We start from the raw sequence: 22,283 nt of genomic DNA, 5'->3' as shown, positions 1-22,283 counted from the left end.
TGGTTTCTTCCTACAACTTTGAATATGAGGTATGATTATCTTTTGTTATAGTAGTATACCTTTTCCTATGTGATTAATGATGAAATCTTTCATGAGAGCAACTTTATAGTCTATTTAATTTCAGTCTTAGATTATGGAGTTTGTAGAGAATCTCAAAGTGACTTTATAAACACTGTTAAGCTCTATGCTATCAATGTGAAGCAATGACTAGTATTCCCACTTTAAGTGAAAATTAAGGTAGAGAGGATGGTGACTTGTTAGCACATCCATGGCAACTAGAAGTAGACCCCAGAGTTGTTGCATCAAATAATGTATCATATCAGCTTCTGATATAATCAAAATAATCATACTCAAGCTATGTGTGGGGAAATGTCCTTGACAAAAATAAGACAGATCTAAGAGTAATACCAATGAAAAATTTGCTGCTTAACTCAGATTCCCAGTGCTCTTTTTGTACTTGAAATAAAATAATAATAATAAAGGATGGCTAGGTTTTGACAAAGGGATATAAAGATAAAAGATAAAGGGAAATAAAGATAATAAAATAGCTTGACAAAGCTATTTTATTAGCTATCGAGTATTTGACTAGATGTTCCTCTAAGGAACCTTTGAAAATGGTGGCATAATATTTGGTTCAGGCAAATGACATTACAGCTCACAAAAAAGCCAGCATTTTCTGCTGCTGTTCAGAATACTCAGATGTTCATCTGCTGACATGAAAAGTATCTGAAGTAGTAATTTGTGTGCCTTTTCAAGGTAATTCATTTCACCAATAAATTTGTGTGAGACAGAGATAGCACGTGCTTTTCTTAGGCACTTTTTGAAAATGTGAGTTAGAATCAGGTGTTGGGATGGTAGGGTGGGAGACAAAAGAATGAGAAGAATCAACTGAAAATTGTCTTCCTGTGAATTTGTTTTTTCCTATAGTAAATTGGAAGTCTGCAGTAAAAGTATTTTATACCTGTAGCTTATTCCTATACCTTAATTTTGTTTGCTTTGATTAAAATTCTTGCTTTGAATTTGACAGTTCCACTTTAAGGCAGGAAAAACTCTTATGGTAAAAATAATGAGAGTTTATCTAATGGTGATAAAACAAATTACCAGAAAATAATGTGGGCACAGGAAACCAAAGATGAGAAAATTCTAGTACAGCAAGCTGGTAAACATTCATTGCTGCTAAATCTGGATGTATAGATTCATATATAGGATGCCCAGTTATAGGACCAAATCTTGCCATATGATTAGGAAGGAAAGGATTATGATAATTCAAAGCACCAAATGCCATACCTGCTGTCCAGATTTAGGTGAGCATATGTGTATGGATCAAAGTGGTAGATCTTGTCCTTTTTGACTTTGTCAACCTTACTTTGTTCCTGTGAGCCCTTTCCCATGAAGGCCATGGGACATACTGTAATTGGCTGTAGACCCACTTTTTCTGAAGTGGCACAGGAAGTAGAATTGCATGAGCTTCAAAGTTCATTATTTTCTGTTCTTGTAAGCCTTGTCTGTCAAGATAGTAAGTTTTTAGTTTGATAGTGGTTGTTCTCAGTTCTTGAGATGCTGACAGCTTTGTTGGCTGTTTTGTAGGGAATATGATGGTGAATCAGTTTGTCATTTGCTTCTGTTACACAGATGCATATTCCAAAGTATCGAGCTTACCCATGGCTTTCATACCACTGTTGTCAGATTCTCAGGCCACAGAATAACTTGTTATTTTGCCTTTTTTCGTTACTATTAACAACTAAATAACAGCTTCTGATATTTGATAATAACTATAACAAAAGAAAACAGATTATTGTAGAGTATATCAATTCTAAAATAGCTTTGTGTGACTATGCAGCTGTGCTGCTTTTGGAAAATAGCCTTTTCAAGTTGCATTCTCAGCATTCTATTTTATAGGCCAAAATTTGCCATAACATCTACTCAGCATAGCTCTTTGTTTAGTTTCCATTTACATAAAAAGCAATGGACTCAATCTCTTTCTTATCTTGCATATGAATAAATTCTACTGTTACCATAAAAAAAGCTTGAAGAATCTATTCAGCCAGGTTTCTGCAAATCCTGGCAAGTGAGGAGAGTTACCATTATCAGCATGTATATTATGGTCTTTCTAGGTTTTATATGGAAAAATAAAAATACAGCCTTTCAAAGTTTAAGCAGATGCAAGTCATCTTCTCAAATCTGTGGTCAGATATCTCAGTTAAACATTCCTGGCCTTCTCAAGGAAGGGGAGTGGGGGGAGGAAAAAAAGAAAAGGCAGCTTCACTGCCATATCTCTGAATTACGTGAGAAACACTTCCATCCATTGATTGCACTAGCATGGGAAAGTGCAGAATGGCAGCATAATGAGTAGCAAAGTTAACTCAAGCAAGATGACAGCCCAAAAATAAGTCCTAGTGAAGAAGGGAATGGGATGACCACAACCTATCTTCCTAGTAAAGTCTATGAAATTAACTGAAAGAATGATGGTAAAATGGAGTTGGAGAGCTGTGGAAGTTGTTAGGATAATCTAGGTGAGACTTTGAAGTTGAGACCTATCTCCTGGCAGAAACCTTGTAGCTTACAGAAGGCAGATCTGTCTATACCACTCTTAGAGCTGGTGTATTTGGAATGGGTGCAAAGTAATGAAGGTAGTCATTTTTCCTGCCTTTAGTTCCCTGTGCATAAGTGTTGCACATATCTGGGATAGCAAGTAGCCCATACAACTATTCAAAGTTCTCAGCTTCTTCCTGGACAATATTAGCCGAATTCAGCATGAGGAATTCAAGTTCAGTAAGATAGATTTTACTGTACTTAGTATTTAAAAAGTAGATTTTCTCTAAAACAATCAAAATACATCCATTTCAATGCATCACTGATTGAATATCTGTGTTTTGGTACAACTCCACAAAATACTGCCTCTACTCTAAGTGTATAGTCTCTTTTAAGAGTGAAGTGGGAGGGGAAAAAAGTTACTTTAATGGCTAGGAACACATACTTTATACAAAAATCACTAAATGTGGTATGTTTCCAGTTTTTCTAGATCTTCAGTCACATTTGTTGGCAAAATTTAGTTATTTACATTTCAAGTATTCTTTTCTTAGCAGAAGTTTTTTTCTTACTATTTTGTTGTCTAGTGTCACATTGTCTGTTGGTCTTCCAGCAATGTTTTAAGAAAGTTTAAAAATCTGTAACTGCAAGCAACAATTTTTTTTATAGGCATTCAAGAACGTCACAATAGTGAACATGCAAACCATCATAACGGGACACCTTTCAAAAATATAGCATCACAATGAGAAAACTAAATTATATACTTAAAAGGTAAGCATTTTATATTACTTTGTGTATAAAAAGTAATATATTCTTATGAATCAGTAAAAGTATATATAACATACTTTTATATAAGTATATGTAATAATAATATACTTGAAAGAGACACACATAAATACTTACTACGTTAAAAGACTGAATGTTAATGATATATTGAGTCTTTGGACTCATTATGCTTGTGAATTAAATTCCAAAATAGTGGTTGAAAGTTATTACCATTTAATGGATACATATAGTAAGTTTGTATCAAATCAACAGTAGACTGTCTACTTAATAGAAGCCAGCCATCTCCTTCTGCAGAAAGGCAGGATTTTGACTTGACCATAGTGAACTACTCCTATTTGTGGAAATAATTTCCCCAAAAGAAGCTTGAATTATGTTTGTCATGTATAAACACCTGTTTTTTTTGCCATATCTTATTTTGGCTGGTCCTGTTCTGTATTGAATGAGAACTTTGTTTTCAGTGGCATTCAACCGGATCTATTTCAATATGATGGTGAGAGCATTTGAGGAGTAAGATAATTCAAAGCAAATCATTTCTCAGTAGAGATACCATTTAACAGGGCGGCCGCGAGGGCTGGCTGCTCACCTAGGGCTGGGGAGCCAGGAGCCAAGCACGGCGATGTGGCCAGCAGGGCCAGGGTCTCACCAGCCTGTCCCACAGTACCTGGGCGAGGGAATGCCATCCTCTGACCCAGGGATCACAGCTAGGTTCAGCCTAGAGCCCAGATCCACAGCAAGCTCATCACAATGAGGTTGACTCAAGGTGAAGCCAGGAAGTCAGCCTGCAGGCAGGGGTCAGGATCAAGTCTGTGGTGATGGAGCAGGTCCAGGGTCAAGCCAGGTGGCCAGCCTGTGGGTCAGAGTCTGGATCAGCAGGCCTGCAGCCAGGCAGGGCAGGACATGACTGTGGCTGAGCTGGAGCCCAGCACTGCTGCAATATAGCTCAGGGTAGGGAGCTAGTACCCCCAAGCTGAGCTTAAATGGGCTCCTAGGCCTGGTCGGGGTGGGTGGAGGCCCCAGATGAGGCTGGTCAGGGCTGTCGGTGCTCTCCAGGCCCAGCATAAGCACTGTTCTGTGACTGGGTCTGCTTGACTGCAGACTTAACAACTCTGCACTGATCCTCTGATCTTTAAATTGCCTATAAAATTGTGATGCATTTCACACTTCTTGATCACATGGTAGTTTGTCATTTTATTTCATATAAAATGTAAATATTGAAGTTGCCTGCAGTAGTCTTCTGTGTAGCTAAACACAAAACATACACTGGATATGGGCACATGGTTCATGACACAAAATTTAATCCTAGTATAACCTGATCTTTAAAACACTTTAAGCTTTGTTTAGATACTTTTATAGTATTAAATTTTACTATTAATGATAAGCATTGCTCTTTACTGCACAGCAAGGGATCAGTGCTGCACACCTGATGCAAACAACAGTCTCTTAAAGGCCAGTAAATGTTTTGTCTGAGAAAGGATTGAATAAGTGGTCCTCAACTGACCTTAATTAAGTGTTTCTAGGAATACCTAGATACAAGGGTGAAGCCAGGCTGTCCTAAAGTCAACATAGGCAAAAAACTTTTTTTGAAGTAATTTTTTCAAATTTAGTATTTTAGAATAACCATTATTAAGCAGAATTGATTACAGATGGGAGAATATGGAACTCACACAATGATCTTGAATTCTTGAAGATGAAACATAACAACATAGTGCTATTTATTTCTAGATGAAATTCTGTTTCACCTCTTCATTCTAAAAGCATATCTTTTAAGAATACTTTTTAAAAAAGTGTAATTTGATTGCTCTCTCAAATCGATTGGAACCTATTCCCATTACGGAAGTCAGTAGCTTTATTGTTGATTTCATTAGGCAAGAGGTTTGACCTGTAGTTATGTTACACATGTAGCTACAATGAAAATGAAGGAAATGGTTTCAACGCTTGAAATTTTATTTCAAAGATCCTAGAACAGTAGTGTCTTTTTCAAGGTATTTGATACAATATGGTAATTTCTAAATCCCTTTCCATTTCTTTCTTTTAACAAGCATACACCTTCTGATCAATGAAAATGAATGACACCAATCTCTTTTGGTTTTGGTCTGTTGATTTTATAGTTATCTTAGGACCTGATTTAGGACATCTTTCAGTGATCAGATTTGACTGTGTAGCACTGCATGTTTACCATGAACTTATGAACTTGTAATCTTATTTCTTATGATAGTTGATGTAAATCACTGTAAAGTGATCCTCTACAGCATGTGTTACAAATCTGCTATCACCAAAAAAAAAAAAAAAAAGAAGAAAAAGAAATCCACTGTACTGTGAAAAAGAAGGGGATCATGAAGTACCATCTGGTATAAATACTTCAGTTAAACCTTGGTCTCTAAACTAAGCCTTAGTAAATACTTATCCAAGGTTATTCCTTCAATAACAGAATAATGGATTCTCCCCTCCCCTCCACAGTAGAGCCTTGGCTCTATGACACTGCTATATTACAAGAAAAGTTCCAGTACTTCTAAGCTCTTTATACCCTGGTACACTCTCTGGAGAACTGTCTCTCACCCTAGTCTTACTCTCTACTGCTAAGAATCTAAGCTTGATTGTTATGAAAAATCATTAAATTGCTTGTAGATCAGTTACTTAAATAGTTTTTGACTGCTGAAACATAAATTCAGCCTAAGATCCCATGTATAAATAGGACAACACAATTGGGAAATATTTATTATTCAGATAGTTTAATTGCATATTGGTTAGAATTTATTCCCTTGGCATATGCAACTTAAAAAAAAAAAAAGCTATTTATTTATGATATCCTGTGTATTCAGTAGTTTTGGGTCCAACCCCTTTGCCTGCAGGTGCGCTATTTGAAGTACAGCTGCAATTAGGGCAATGATGGTATGTTGGACTTCGGTGGTGAGATGATCTTGACATAGAAATAGCAGAGGCTGGTGCAATCATAGGCATTGAAAACCATGGGTTACAAAAGGGAAGCAGACTAGCCCAGTGAGCTTGCATAGCTGATAAATCTGGATGCATGGATGGAAAGGCAGGAAGTCCCATAACAGGTCTAAAAGGACTGTTTGGGACAGGAGGTATAACATGGTATAGTGAAGTAGAAGATGTAGTTGTAGTGGAATCAGTATCCTGTACACCGACTCGAGCATGGCTGCTGTGCGGCGGTAAATGGAATGGGGCCGGCTGATTTAACTCATCCCTGTCTTCTGCTACAGCAGGGTCTGACAGGCTCAGGGAGGTTGTGTGTGAGGATGTATAACCACTTTTGATTCGAGTAGTTGCTTTAGCAAGTCCCTTGGTAACTGTGGACTTCCTTGGTGCAGATATCTGCGTGTTCTCCTTTGGAGCTGCTGTGAACAAATCGTTCTCCTCTGCAGAAGTAGGTCCTAATGCAGATTGAACATTGGGGCTTCTTCCCTCGCTTCTCAGGCATCTTTCATTAAAATCTTGATTCAGTGAGAATGCAGCTGGTGCTTTATTTTTTATGCCAACTCTTCGCTTACATCTTATTAGCAGGTGGGGATAACCTCTCTTAAAATTTGGGTTATAATAGAACTGTAACTAAAGAAGGCAAATGAGAAGAATTAATTGCCACCATTTCAAGATTAAAAAACACAAAGATATGATAACTAAGAATTTTAATCACAAAAGACAAACACTGATATTAAAAAGGGATATCAGGGGCATTTTAAACCTAAAGTTTAGGCTGAATAAAATTTTAAGATACAGTTCTGTTAAGTAATAACCACCCCTGGGTTTTAGCTGTTTTGGAGCATAGGATTTTCCAAAGCATAAAAACTGATTTAGAAACCTAAGCGCCACTAATTTTCAGCAAAAGGGGAAAATGAATACTTAGGTAGTAGTATGATGCTGATGTGTATCTTCTTAGGATTCAGCAAATGCCAGAAGAAAGACATTTTAGATCTGGTACAAGAACAAAAAAAAATCCTGATTATGATTAAAAAACCCCTTTTTTCCATGTATTCAAAGTAATTGGAAATGACCAGAATTTTTTTCAGCATCATTTTTACTACTCAGAAATACTACCTCAAATTCATGCAAATACCTGAGAAATGAATTAAAATCAGAACATTTTTTAACATTCTCATCTTCTAAATTGTAAGGACTTTTTTTCATACATAAAGAATATATCACACTAGAATATTCTAAGAGTTACTTCATGCTTAGAGAAACGGCCATACCTTGCTAAAAGCAGAAGCTGCTTTTTCTTCTGCTAGAAATTCGGCAAGTGAGGCAGATCTTTGAAAATTCTGTCGCATTTTGCTAAATCCATAAAGGTTAAGCTGACGAATGAAACTTTTCATGCAGTCAGTTTCAAAAATTCTCAGAGGTCCTCGCCTTTGTAGCACCTCCTTTTTGAAGAACTCTTCATCAATCACTACACAGTTCCCGTCATCATCCCACCAAATTGACTTAAACTGATCACTTTCAACAATTTTCCAGAGCTTCTTCGGAAAGGTGAGGAATGAAAAATCATTGGCGTTGGTGGAGCTATCCTCAGAGAGATTAAGACGTGGTCTTTTTGCGCAGGGTCCATCACTCAAAGCCTGAAAAGCGTTTTCTTCTATTACAGATCTTAAGGCAGAATCGCAAGCTGCTGTTTTATCAGGTACCGGAGTGACAGAAGAAATTGAGATTACAGAATCAACTAGTTTATCCCGAACAGAAACACAGGATGTTTCTGCTAAAGAGAGATCCACTTCAGATTCTTTTTTCTTGCTTTGACTAAATTTTTCAGATGTAGCCATTTGCGCTACTTCCTGCTGCTAGACAGCAAGATAAAATAAAATGATGCTAGCTTACTGTGAACTTCAACCGAGAATTCTACAACATCATAATGATACCCATGTTGTCTTGCCATGACATCATAAAATAGTGGGGTTTCCTAGCAAAATGAAGCAGTAATGAAAATTGCTGAATAAAAGTTGTTGCTTTTCATTTATAAAGCTTCAGATTTTTTTGACTCAATAGTCAAAGAGTAAATAAAACTTAATTTGAATTTAACATATAACAATAAGACAGTGCTGTGTCCAGTTGCATCTAGTAGTTGGTCCACAATAAGGAATATGGAAGTTTGCAGTGTTAGGAAGAGTGACACAGTTCTGAAGATTTTCAGTGGGCTACCTTTCACAAATGCAGAAGTGTCTGTACAGTCCCTACTCGTGTCATTTAGATGTTAACTGTAAAGAAACATGAGCTGAAGTAAATAAGCTACCTAAACTGTTGGTTCACATAAATGCCAAGTGCAGCTGCAGTTACGTGGAAGTATCAGACATCTGTTGTTATTGGCAAGAAGCATCTGCCAGGAAAAGAGGAAGGTAGTCTAAAAAGCAGAGAAGGCTTGGCAAGAAGGAGGAGGAGAATTCATCCAATCATCCACTTTGTCAAGGGGTAAAGAAATGTATAACAAAACCAGGATGACAACTTTCTGTAAGAAAGGCAGAAAGAAGAAAGGAACAAAAGCTAACAGACAGGGACTTGACATTTACCTCCGTTCTAGGGACAGTATGGGAAGTCAGCCTATGCCTTTTCACTGTTGTAATGCAATGGAGAAGCATCCTCTAAAGAGAATCCTTTTCATTACCTCTTCTGCTCTAAAGCAGCAATGATTGTCACTTCCTATCCCAAGATGGGATGCAGAGCTAACCTGTTGGCAAAAGCAAGCTAGAGGTACAGTAACTGACAAGAAGGAAGTACCCTGACACTGAGCCTCCTCTATTTCCCACCGTTATATGCTCTTTAGGGAAGAAAAGATATAGGCCATCCACTTTCCAAAGTGATGAGGGCAGCAAATACCTCAACTAGTAGTATTAGTTACAAGACAAACTGTTCTTTGCTGTGTAATTTAAGGAATAGTTTAGTTTGAAATTCAAGAGACAGTGATGGAAGGCAACTCAAGAGATTCACCAGTCCATCCTCCTGCCAGGCTCAGCAAGTAGAAGATGCTCTTCCTTACCACTATTGGACATATTTTTAGACCTCCAATAGCCACTCTGCAGCCTCAGTGGATAACCTGTTCCTGAGATATAGCATGAGAGTGTATTGGCTAGATAAAAGACAAGAAATTTTAAGAAAATAAGGGGTAATGCAGTATATATTTCAAATATCAAGAAACTAATGCAGTATATGTTTCAAAGACTAATTTATCAGAAGGATCTGGAGTCAAAGAAAATCTGTCAAAGCATATCTTTCTTCAAATGAGAAAATGCTATATCAACAGTTCATATTTTAAACAGTTTAATCATTTACACTGAACCTAACACACTGGTATTAATTACCAGACTTCTTAGGATAGTTATACCAGCTAACTAACAGCTGTAAGACTTGTAACTAATGTTTCCAGCACAGATTACACACATCATACAAGAAGAAACAGTTTATTAAACAGCTGAAATAATGGGAGAATGGTGTATGTGTTGCTTAAGGAAAATTAGAACATGAAGCTAGAAAAGCAACACTTAGCCCCCCAGCCAGTGCAAAAGTTGAAATACTTACATAATAATTTACATAGCTAACTCAAAAAATCATGTAAGCTGTTATACATTCCATTTCAAAAAAAAAAAAAAAAAGCTTTCAAGTCTTGCCTGAGAAGCGCAACACTCCTGTGCCTCTGTAGTTAAGATAATGATTGTGGCTGAATAGAAAAAAGTGAAGAGATACTACACTAATACATACCCACAGAACTTGAAACTTGAAAATCAAGTGTACATTTAAGACTTGAAAGACATCTGTAATAGCATAGGCATTTCATACAGGCTTTTTAAAAAAATACTTTTACATAATATTTATACTGTACAGGACTAGACTTTTAAACAGAATATATTACACTGCTAAAATGTTCATATAAATACTATACAGCCAAGTGTGTAACCAATCCATTGGGAAGGTTCACAAATTAGACAGCCATTTATCTCTACAGGGAAGTGTCACAATGCTTAGAAAACTTAGGTGAAGAACGAGTCTCATCTGCTGCCGACTGTGTTATAAAACCAGAAGTCTTCAACACTGTGTTCAGTACAAATGATGTCCCCATCTCTGGATTAGCATTTTTAAAATTAAAGATTTCATGGGGTACATTTTTGTATGAAGTTTGTTTCCATCTGTGAACCTTACTAGAACTAGTGTTCCCACTTTGATTTGCTTCCATACGATTTTACACAAACATGTAAAGCTCTCAAATTATATTAAAAATCTCAGATTTCTATAATACAAGCCACTGATTCACAAATACCTATTTTTAAGTAATCAGGACAAGGCATGAGATGAAATACATTTGTCTGCTGATTCCCAGTTCCAGTGTAATAAGCTGTTGTCATCTTAGTCTGGCATATCAATGTTTAACTTGGGAGGTGGAATCACATATTTTCCAGGGCTCTGTGTAATGACTACTCCAGTCTTTTTTCGGAACATTGGTGCAATTTTTGGTGGTTCTGGAACTGGTGTTTCTTCTGCTTCCTCGTTATCTTCATGATGAAGATCATAGGAAATATTTCCATATTCTCGTAAGAATGGGAAAATTTCAAGCAGGAACTGACAGAAGTCTTTTCGAATTCCAAACCACCCTTAAAAAAAATAATGATTTCCAGAAGGGAGTTAAATTTTAACTAAATAGTCAGACTAAGCAGTCCCCTATTTTAAGTTCTCATGTAGCTTACTTTTTTTTCATATTAACAGCTATAAAATTTCTGCTAACATTGCTTTTCAGTGCATTGCTTATACCTGTAGTATAATAGCATTACAGTTCAGATTATGATGTGAAATAATAGATTGCAGCTACAGAACAACAGCAAGAATACATTCAATTTCACAGGTTAAGCAGTGTCAGGTCACATCAGTACATAGAAAGAACACAAGAGACCTTACATCTCCCCAGCAAATGAAGGTCACATGGACAGACATTTCATGCCAGCTTTTGTTTGATATGTAGAGGATACAATAACAGAAGGGACGTGATGGCATAGGCTTCACAGATTAGTACCATACGTACTCAGCATTCCACAAGTATTTGTGGTATTAGCTAAATGTGACGCGATGACAGAAGCACATCATCTTTGGTATTAGCTGTGCTACATAAAACCCAGTACACCAAGTGTCTGTGTTTTAAGTAAATGGTACTGGTAATTCAGTAGATGGCACTCTTCTATTAACCAAGGGCAGTGTTACAAGGAACAGCCTGCCCACCGAGTCAAATCTTTCACACTGAACAAAGCCAAGGTATTAAGTATCTGCCAGGGAAGATCCCATTCAATATCTTTGTGCAGAGATTACACTTGATGATCAACGGGTGTATTTCATGTAACACTTTAATTGGGGATTTTCAGGCAAGGCTTTTGAAGCTCATTTCAGATGAATAATTTTATTTATTTTAAAGAAACAGTTTTGAGTTCTTACTAACTCTACAAAAGATAATATGGAGATAAGGCTTTTCAAAAGACTAAAGGGACTCTAAATTCTCAACAGCATTCAAATTTTTATTAAAATCACCAATACTAGTTTTCCATACAAGAACAGTACAAATGTAAACAGAATGCATGAAGATAAGCTTACCTATAATCTAAGAAAGAGAAGTTTTAATATACTTCACAATTAGACCAAAACCAAAGTCAATTTATAAAACAAAACCCACAGTTGGTTCCTTTCAACTCTGAAAGCTCAGAATGAATTTTACTGCCTTGTCAACAACTATCAGTAACTGCAATGTGGACAGGAAGAGCAACTCATCTGCACTGGTTCAATGATGTTAGAAGCTTGAAAGTGTATATGCCCCTTCTGGTGATGCTTGGGGTGAAGGGTGGGGGGTGAAGAATGCAGGCCTAGTAAATCTATACTTGACTACCTGGACAAATGAAGTCACAACTAAGCAGCACAGAGCACTATTTGGCTAAAGAGGAAACAAAATACCATTTCAGGCTACTAGGACAAGTCCTAGTTATAAATGGTAGCTGCTACACTATTTTCAGAACCCAGAGTAGAAAGATCCAGTCATGCCCCTCGAGTGTGAACCCCATGGAACTACAGAAGGATTAAAAGGCTGAGCTACAAGCAAAATCCCATTGGGAATACTCGAGTCCAAGTAGAAAAACAGTTCTTATATCAATAGAGACACTATGAACACTGAAAGCATTAAAGTTATCTCAGCAGAACAGTAACAGATGCATCTGTCTAGTAATTCTTTTATGAGAAAATATACCAAACCCAACCCTTTTTGGGAAGAAATCAATCTTAATAAAGATACATTTAAGTCTTGAGTTTCAATCTGAGGATAATGCAATTTGACCCAGAAATGATTATGAAATACTTACAGTGATTTCCTCCTTTTTGTCCAAATGTTGTTGCCATTAAAGTTATCAGTGAAAGCCAAAGAGGGACAAATATGGGTATAAAAGAGAAAGAATTATGCCCATCCAGCCTGTGCACTAATAAAATCTAATGGGGGGAGAAAAGAATTATACAATGTCAGTTTCGTTGCATACCCAACTCCAAGCTTCTTAACATCTATGATCTGATCTCAGATCTTGAAAACTTTACATGTTTGTGAAGAAAAATGGCCTTACAGTTCCAATACCTGAATTATATTTTACTCAAGACGCTGTTAAAAAATAACCCCAAAACACCAAACAATTCCTGTTTTTCCTTCATATTTGCAGTTAAGATTTTATTCCAAAACAGAAAAGCAGTATCATCAATTTAGCAAATTCAAAAAGAGAGAGAGCAACATCCACTCGCTGAAAAAAAGAACAAGATACATAAAACTTGTACATTTGCCTACCTCAAATGTGAGAAGTGGAACTACAATCGTCATCCAGCTGACAGCCATTGTTATGTGTGTCCTTCTTTGTTCAGCAATCACATCCATTGAGCGCAAGAACAGAACAGACCATACAATGTAATAGAGCACTACTAGACACAGAAAGGACATCAAGATCCACAAAGGAACGCAAACAACCTGAAAAAGAAAAAGAAAGTTAATTCCTTTTTTCCCCCCAGTGAAACATTTTAACAAATGGATTTGTTTTTCTATTAAGCAATTCCACATATTAAATCTGAATGAGAAAAAAAGTAATTTAAGTGTAATGCTCTGTAACTAATATTATCTCTAACAAAAAAGCTTCACAAATCACATGCACTGTTACAAGCCATATAACTCTTCTGGCCTCCTTGGTAAGCTCTGTAAACCCTGTCAAGCTGAAACAGTTCAAGGTTCTGTCAACATAGTTCAACATGAATAAGACTTCTGTGATTTTGAGTGGGCTCAAACAGTACTTGAAACTGATTTTAGCAAGTATTTTCTACACCAGACACCTTACTTGAAGCTGTTTAAGTGAGATCCTTTTCCTAATTTTTAGGAAAACAGGAAGGACAGTCACGACCATGCCAGATTATCAGCTTCATAGAGGTTTACAAAAACCCAGATACAGAAATAGGGCTTTTGTGCTGTAAAGCCACTTGAAAAAGTAGATCTCAGCATATTTTGACATTAGCTACTTGCTTAGTAAGTGGATTTACATGCATGCTAATACAATAAATAAGTTATTTACCATGCACTATTTGCCCAACATGCTCCCTAACTCGCCAATCATTTGTGTGGCTGATTTACTGTTCCATTTGGAAACTCCTTTATGATTTCTTTTTCAACAGCTGATCAGAGATTAATTACAATTGATGGCACACCTCTCTCCCCTGAAGAAGGAAATGCTGTGCTCTCTTACCCAAAGAGCAGTCTCTGATTTCCATGACTCCGGAATGAAATGCCAGACCTTCAGCGAAGGATTGTTAAATGAGCAAAAATGGGATCAAATCTGATCAGAGTAATTGTTCCCTACAGTCAATATCTGTATTAAATTCAGCATTTAGAAAACCACTTTTTACGTACAAGCCACGGCCATCTGATGATCTCGTCCAGTCTGAGTGCAATAAATATGAACTGCAGAATATTGACTGAACACAAGATTTCCAGCTAGAAAGAGAAGAGATATTAGATTTATAATGCTAAGAGTGAACTCTATTTACAAGATAGCCAAAAAATCTGTCAAAGGACTTTTCTGACTCCATGCTTATCGTTTCAATATGGAACATCATTTGCATTTATATTAGACATTATTAAGCATGCCTGAATTTGGGAGGCTCTGATCCCAATACTGTTAATGTACAGAGGCAGATGTCTCAAGGAGTCTCCTTCCTTGTCTTTAGTGGGTGATTCTGAGCACTTAACCTCTCTCTAGTGACTAAACAGATATCCTAAATTAAGATAAGCACTGAAAGTTTCTCTTCTTGCTGTGCGTAGTGGCCAAAATAAAGAGATTGGAGAAATACAGACTGGAAAAAAAATATATAGCATCTAGCAGAGAAATAAAAAAAGCTAAAGTAATCAATTAAAAAATAAATTAAAAAAATCAGAAGCAAAGAATCTAGAACCAAATTACAAACTATTTTCTTCAGATAACAAATAGGTACATTTAACTTAACAAGTAAGAAAAAGTCATTAAATTTAAATTATCAATGTTCGTCTTTACTTTAAAAATACCTCTTTTTGTAGTTGCAGTAATATATTAAACATTTCTGTTAGCTGATGAAAGTTTATATGGATTTAACTAGGAGCAGAACAGTCTAAGTGTCAGAGCTCTAACTCAGGAAAATTAACAAATATACTAGTGAAATTCAACATCCAAACTAAATCATTTTAGAGTATAATTGAGAACATCTTTAAATTATGCTGAAGACATTTAGTTTATCAGGCAATATGCAAAAGCAATAGCTTTTATAAAAAATATTAATGAAAGCCTTTTATGTGTCCTATCGCCACTATTACAATTAACCCTAAATTGTACTAAAAAAGTAAGTTTGTGATTAGCTCAGAGAAAGCCAAATAGTGAAATATCATCAGACTTGGAAAGATTCTCTTTCTAAAAGTTTATGGGACAACCTTATCTGGGTAGGAATTTCAAAGATCAAACAAAGTTATTCTCTGAAATGACTAACTGAAGCCCTTAAGTTAAATACTTTTTCCATTTTAAACAAACATGTAGGTATGTAAGGCATCTTTGAAATGTACTGTTTCTCAGAAGTCAAAAACTAGATGCTCCTTTACACCAACTTATATATGATTGCATAATATGTTCTCTTGGTTAATTGCCTTTGAAATTTGTAGCACAGGGAATAAAAAATTACATTCCAACAGGTGGCAGGCACTTACACACCTCAGGCTCTGGACCTAAGTCTTCATGATCAAAGTACAGGTAACATTAAAAGAGACTGGAAAGGTATATTTAAAATATTTTTGTACCACTGGCTTTCTCAAAAGACCAGAACACCACAGAAAACACTCAAACAGAAAATCAACCAACCAGAAAAGTGCAAGAGTGAATGGGGTGGCAGGGGAGAGGGAGGAAGTCAGAGGATGGATTGCTGTAAAGAGTTTTTATAATCAAGTTAACATTTGAGGTATATATGGCAAGAGCATATCTGTTTGGAGTGACTAGGCTCAAAATTTAATGAATTCAATATGCCTTAAATAAATGGTACTTTATTGATTATAAAAAAAATAATATAACAAATAAAAGAAGCCACTTCTGAGCTCACCATGATAGATACAAGACCCCACCATTTAGCGGTCACCTAACCAGTTTCAGAATAGGCACAAGCATACAAAGTATTTTCAAATGAAACATTTATGAAAACAGTGATAGCCGAACAACTACTCGTTACATTACTCATGCCAACAATGAATATCCTGGATTAAAAACAGGCCCTTCTTATGTTGTTAGCAAATGAAAGGGAAACAGTGAAATCTTCCCAAAGTAGGAAGTAGAACAGCACAGACTGAAGATGACAAAATAGTGGAAAAAAAGAAAGTTGGCAATTCAACTGTATAACTTATTTTCTTTAGGAGATAGCTGTTGCCTTTTAGAGGTGAACAAATTCCAATTTTTTCTGTCAATACTTAGCAGCTGGGCAGTCATCCTGCAAATCAACTGGTAATCAAGCATCCAATGGAAAACAACTAGTTTCACGCAAATTTTACTTTAAGAATTTTACATTTAAGAAGGTTCAACAGAACTCTGCAAAATGAAATTCTATTTGTAAGTATTTCTAAATCAAATTCAAAGCATCAGTTTACACCAGCCATCCTGAGAGTCACTTAACGAAATTTCTCTCTCATAGACAGTAAACTCAGTATATGCTAACATTAAAGAGATCTATCCCTTTGAAATTAATACGCCATTTGAATATCAGATTTTCAATTGAAATAGGGGTGGTTTATGAAAATAGGGCAAATTCCTAAAGATTTCAGAAAAGTGCTAAGCTTAATGCAAAATGTTACTAGAGTTGCACCCTCCTATTCCTGGGAATTTCTTGCTCAAACTGAAAAGAGCTAGTTAGAGAGGAAAGGAAGTAGAGAATAGAAACAAGTTACTGTTTTGCTCCTACCAACAGCATTCCCAGATTAAAAATTAAGCACACAGGTTGGGAAGGTGAAAAATTTTCAACTTTTATCTATTCTGCAAGTTCATTTCTGCCTAGGGACAGTACTTACTATCTGAGGAATTCTCCTTAGTAATTTCAGTTTTTAAGTGTTCAGTATTAGTCCGTATTGCAGAGTTTGTGGTGAGTTTTTAAACACATTCAAAAATAAAAAGGCAGGTTTAAAACATGCTGCAACTTGGCAACTGAAAAAAGTAGAAAAGTTTAGAAAAATTTCCAATCCCACTGATCCAAATCCCACTGACTTCCAATCCCACTGATCCCAATTCTACTGATACAGTCATCCATAGTATGGGTTACTGAGAGGTGAGTTCTGACAAGATTGATATGGAGTTTTGCATTGTCCCAGTTTTTATACCTAACAAATGAGGCATTACCTCCAAAGATCTGTCATGTCGGAATCCCCACACACAAGCCGCAACTGACACTGGAGATACAAAGAATAACGGCATGAAGACCAGAAGCCAAAAGTGGGTTCCTCTTTCGATCCTGTCACACACCAGAACTTCAAACATCAGTAGTAGCAGGTGGATGCCTACTGCAATTAACATAGCTTTGAACTCCACACACGTTTCTCCTTCTGCTCTAAAGAGAGGTTAAGGAAGCATTCAATTTACTTGTCAGTTAGGAAGCATGCTATCATGCAAACATCCTAAAACATTGTTTACAAGAGTTCTAAGTTTCAGAAATTAACCTGTTTTTTAATAAGCATACACTTTTGGCCTAAATAGCCACTATTAAAATACAGTGCTGATAAAATAACAGTATTTCCTGCCCATTAAGCTGCATGTACATTTAAAGTATTTCTAACCAGAGAGAAAGGCCAGAGGATTTTTGCAAGTTGAAAGTTTTCTAAAGATTCCGTTGCTGTGCAGCTAAAACAGGATTTCTACTCAGTTACTACTGAGGCTCAGATATCACGCAGACTGCCAGGAAGTAAGCCAAGACTAAATCTACCTGCTTGGTTTCTATCCTAGCGTTCATTGAATCAAATCTTTGTGCAGAATGTCTTTATTCACATAAATCAGCATATTCCAACAGAATAGCATCTATTACTAAGAAGTAAATTAAAGTGACAGCAGACACAGAGAAACCACACTTTTTCCTACACAAGCAGAACCAACACTAGAGGGGTGAACAAGGCAGTTTCTTGGGCAACACAGATCTGAACTGCACAACAGAATGTATATATGAGATCTGTGCACAAACTTTTTTTATTTAATATTCACCACATTGAAAAAACACATGCAATTTATTACATGTAAGATGGTGGGGATTTTTTTGTAGCATGTTCAGATTCACATCCCATTATCACATTATTCATATCCCACCCAAAAATGTCAGCATTGATGTATTTAAAGGTCTGAAAATTATTGTACCCTAGACTGATAATTAAAAGATGGCTGTTACACAACTTTGACAAAAGTGAAACAGAAATTACAGAATTTGTTCCCATAAGCATTTCACTTTGCAAACATTACACACTTGCCTATATTAGTATATTAAACTACTTAAATATTTCTTATAAAACTGCAGCTGAAGTCTGAAAAAAATTCTCTATGTTCACTGCATATTCAAGAATCACTGAATACTCATCCATATGTTCACTGAGGTTATATGAACATCAAGGAAGAAAAAAAATCTTCAGGCTGATCTGTACATTTTGGGATGTTGATTTAGAAACTAATACAGATAAATATAGTACATTCCTAATGCATATGAAAATTCTACATAACTTATACTAAAGCAAAGTATTTTAAACTTTGTAACAGAAAGGCAATCACTCCATGAGAAATCTTAAGTTCCCCAAAACAATATTGCTAAAGCTTTCAATACCCTCGAGAATAGTATGGAAAATCCATAGCTACATAAAGCTATTGTAACCTATAGCATATACAAACATAATTATTTTAAATAGCATCCAGAAGGTTTGTTCTTAACAGCTTATGTATTTTTCAAAACCTATTTATGAGTTTGATTCAGTATGGAAAACATATTATGTTCCTTCTCTTTCAGGAAACAAATACCCTCAACTTACCGATACTGTGGGTTTCGGGCCCATACTCCTGTTCCCACTGAGGCACCAACAATCACCATTAACTTCCAGAGCCATATTGGAGCAAATACAGCCCAGTAACTCCACTGAATTTTGTCATCCAGACGTAAAGAGAGCAACACAGAAAAAAGCAGCAGACAGGCATAAATAAGAAATTTGCTATTAAAAAAAAGAAAGAAAAAACGGAGTCAGAATTTAAGGCAGACAATTTGACATGAACTTTTCAGAGAACAAAAGAAAAAAATCAGTCACAACTAAAATTTAATCAGAACACTGCTTAACAGAAAATGCATGTCTCAAGTTTCTTTGCAAACAGTCAAATCTGTTCTGAAGAGTCAAATATTCCATCATAAATTAGCATATGTCACCTCTCCCACTTACAAAATCACTGCTTCAAGGGAACACATCAAAAGCATTCTTGCATGACAAACTTAATGAATGGACTTCTAAAAATAGTTCCCTCCCACAAGGATCCACTCTGGAGCTGTATTATTAGAGACTCAGAAATCTACCAGTTGTACAAGTTTCTGGAAAATGGGTTCTTTTGCACAAATTAATGAGTTAAGTTAAAAATAGCATGGATAAAGTTTTATAAATTAATTTTGAACATCTAAAATTGACTACAGATGAAAAATTAACTGTTACATATCTTGACATGGCAGATGCTACAGAAGTCACTAGTCTTTTACACGCACGTAAACCAACAACATTATAGAAAAACAAGCTTAAACTTTCAATGAAGTTACTGATTATACTGTGAAATTGCTTTCTAACTGAAATACTTAGGTTGGTGCTTATAAATTTAAGATAGTTATGTTGGTACATTTTATAAACTAGTCAACCTAAGATTGAATAAATGTTTTTGGAATACTTGAGAACAATGGCACAGCAATTGTTTGTACCACCCAAAGTCAGACAAAATAATTATATAGTACATGACTTCCTCACACAACAGGAAGGGAAAAGTCATTCACACTTAAAGCGCCCTTCACCTGAGGATCACAGACTGCTTTATAAAACACATAATTAAGCTTCAACATCAGTGAAGTAATTATATGTATTTTAAATCACGGATAACCTAAGGAAGAGAGTAAATACTTGCTACAGTGTAAAGCAGCAACAGTCAGGAATAGTATCCTTAATCCAACAGCATAACTCAAACTACCCACTTTCACTCTAATCAAATAATGATAAAATATTCAGTAGCTCAGCACTGCCCAGTTTAGATATCAAGCTACTTTGTCTCTGTTCAGCACAAACGTTTCAGCTGCTCTTTAACAGCAAAAAGCAGTTTTATTGTGTCTGTGTTTCCTAGCATGCTTGATACCTCAAGGAAGAACACCCTTCACAGCAGCAAAGAGATTCTTTAAGTTTCTAGGCTATTCATACATTTTCAAAATTTAATATTTTTGTAATTTGTAAGCTTTCCCCTGCCCCTCAATAAATACACAAATGAAATACCACCGGGGAGCACTGAATGTTCCAGTAAACATCAAAACATTTAACATGAGTATTGCAGTTGTGTAGAGAATTAAATCTTGCTCGTTCATCATTTAGACTGCATCCAAGTAAGCTGCAAATGTCACTTATCAATAACAAAACCTTATAAGCTTCTGGAACTTTTCTTCTTACTTTTCCATTTCCTTCAACCAGGCATTACATACACATTTCAACTGTTTATTTCAACCTCTCTGCAACAACACATTTCCTGAAACACTTGCTATTCTTCAGTTTGTCTAGACAACTGATTGAACGCAGCTTTTTGAGAGTGCGATTATGATCATGGAAGGCCTCTTTCATGAGCAAGATTTTCCAGGACTTCCAGCATTCCATGCCACCCTGCACAACTTACTTAGAGGACCTTATTCTGTGGTCTTAAAACATTTTACAATAGAAACAGTAAAATTCAACTCACTCTCTCAGCTTCTTTTAAAATTGTGTGCATTTGTAAACACTTGGCAAGAGAGCAGAAGCTCACATTGTAGTGACTGTCTTGGTACTTTTTTTTTTTCCTTTTTTTAAGGGAGCCATGAGCCCAGAATAAAGAATCACCATCAATTAGTCTCCAGTCTAGACTAGGATTAAGTGTAACACTTTCATGCCTGCAAAAAAATGAGCCTTTACCATATGCTAAATGTCTCTGTTACAGTAGAAAGCAACCTTAATTTCTAGTTTAAAACTTTATAGCTGAAATCATCAAGTTGAAACACTTAAAAATTTTGAAATAATTTGGGAAAATACACATAGAAGATGCTTGCAATTCTTCAACATTATTTAGGAAAAAAACCCTCTTTTTTCAGTTAAAGGTCTGCCACCTTTCTGAACGGTAGATTTTTCTTCAACATGAGGTTTCTGACAAAATAAGGATAACCAGGGCGAAGCCGACAGGCTGAAATTTGGCCTGGACGCCAGATGACCAAACCCTGTCCATACGCTCCCGGCGACAAAGGGAGAGTCGAGGGGAGCGCGCACCGAAGCTGCGCGCGAGAAGGGAGACGGGGCGGACCGGAGAGCCCCGACCCCTCGCCGCTCCCTACACACAGGCGCGTGCACTCGAGTGCTCACACTGCTGCAACGCGGCCGAGCAAACGCAATCCTAAAGCACGGGGTCTGTAACGACTGCTGCTGTCGGCCACGGCAGCGGCCCGCGGCCGCGAAAGGACAGACCGGTCCCAGGCAGCTTCAGACTAACGCGGAGCCGCCCGCGTCCCTGAAGCGCGGCGCTGCCCAGCGGCGGCGGCCCCGAGCCCGGCGAGGCCCCGCCGCACCGGGGAGGCGGGCAGCGGCGCCGCAGGCCGGGGGGGCAGCCGGGGCCCCCGCGCCGCCGCGCAGGAGCGGGGCTCCGGGCGGGGAGGGCCGCCGCGGGCCGGGGGGCCGCGCCCTGCCGCTGCCCAGACCGCCGGCAGCCCCGGGCGCCGCTGCGAGCCGCGGCCCGGCCTCACCTGGGGTTGAAATCCTGGAACAAGCCCCGCAGGTTCATGGCGGCTCCCCCTCCCCCTCAGCCGCTCTACAAGGCGCGCATGGCGCAGCCGCCACCACCGGAGCCTGGCCTCGCCGCCACCGCCGGAACCGGGCAGCGCCGCCCGCCCCGCGCATGCGCGCCGCCACCGCAAAGCCCCTCGCGCGGCCTTCCCTCTGCCGGGAGACGCCCGGCCTCGCGGGCGGCGCTGCGCATGCTCCCGGGCCGGTGCCTGCGCACTGGTCAAAAGGCCGGGCGGCAGGTGGGCGGGGCTTGTGCCTGCTCGGCGCCTCGTGCCGCAGCACTTCCTCGGGGTCCGGTCTGAGGGCGCCGTGCGCGGCGGCAGCCGCTCCCCCAGGGCGGGCGCGCGGGCCCCGCCGGCTGGGGGAGCCGCGGCCTTTGCGGGGGTTTGCGCGGGGCGGGACGCCGGGGCCCTGCGCG

General features: G+C 37.9%; 2 protein-coding genes across 5 annotated transcripts; both read right to left on the bottom strand.

Moving 5' to 3' along the window:
• Window positions 1–6,027: 6,027 nt before the first annotated feature.
• LOC106487582 (heat shock transcription factor, Y-linked-like) lies at window positions 6,028–8,302 on the bottom strand. Its single transcript, XM_013946360.2, has 2 exons — window positions 7,527–8,302; window positions 6,028–6,885 (listed from the first exon to the last, which is right to left on the bottom strand). The coding sequence occupies exons 1-2, from the start codon at window positions 8,091–8,093 to the stop codon at window positions 6,109–6,111; spliced, it is 1,344 nt and encodes a 447-aa protein (XP_013801814.2). The 5' UTR covers window positions 8,094–8,302; the 3' UTR covers window positions 6,028–6,108.
• A 1,404-nt stretch (window positions 8,303–9,706) lies between these two features.
• On the bottom strand, window positions 9,707–21,984 carry TMEM185A (transmembrane protein 185A). 4 transcript variants are annotated; one of them, XM_067304183.1, is made up of 7 exons: window positions 21,826–21,983; window positions 18,866–19,042; window positions 17,205–17,412; window positions 14,219–14,302; window positions 13,115–13,291; window positions 12,648–12,771; window positions 9,707–10,907 (listed from the first exon to the last, which is right to left on the bottom strand). In XM_067304183.1, the coding sequence occupies exons 1-7, from the start codon at window positions 21,861–21,863 to the stop codon at window positions 10,663–10,665; spliced, it is 1,053 nt and encodes a 350-aa protein (XP_067160284.1). In that variant the 5' UTR covers window positions 21,864–21,983; the 3' UTR covers window positions 9,707–10,662. The 4 variants fall into 4 exon arrangements, with proteins under 4 accessions (XP_067160284.1, XP_013801812.1, XP_067160286.1 ...); XM_013946358.2 differs by lacking the exon at window positions 21,826–21,983 and adding an exon at window positions 20,799–20,818; XM_067304185.1 differs by lacking the exon at window positions 12,648–12,771 and having other exon boundaries at window positions 21,826–21,984.
• Window positions 21,985–22,283: the final 299 nt, after the last annotated feature.

The sequence above is a fragment of the Apteryx mantelli genome, chromosome 13 (genome assembly GCF_036417845.1).
Source record: "Apteryx mantelli isolate bAptMan1 chromosome 13, bAptMan1.hap1, whole genome shotgun sequence".
Taxonomy (NCBI): Eukaryota; Metazoa; Chordata; class Aves; order Apterygiformes; family Apterygidae; genus Apteryx; species Apteryx mantelli.
This window is presented reverse-complemented; position numbering and strand designations above follow the sequence as displayed.

Coding starts and splice junctions, on each gene's coding strand:
- LOC106487582 (XM_013946360.2), bottom strand. CDS start 8,093: ATGGCTACATCTGAAAAATTTAGTCAAAGCAAGAAAAAAGAATCTGAA. Junction 6,886..7,526: donor CAGCTTCTGCTTTTAGCAAG/GTATGGCCGTTT, acceptor TGCCTTCTTTAG/TTACAGTTCTATTATAACCC.
- TMEM185A (XM_067304183.1), bottom strand. CDS start 21,863: ATGAACCTGCGGGGCTTGTTCCAGGATTTCAACCCCAG. Junction 13,292..14,218: donor TCATCAGATGGCCGTGGCTT/GTACGTAAAAAG, acceptor TTTCTTTTTCAG/GTTGTTTGCGTTCCTTTGTG. Junction 12,772..13,114: donor TTCCACTTCTCACATTTGAG/GTAGGCAAATGT, acceptor TCCCCCCATTAG/ATTTTATTAGTGCACAGGCT.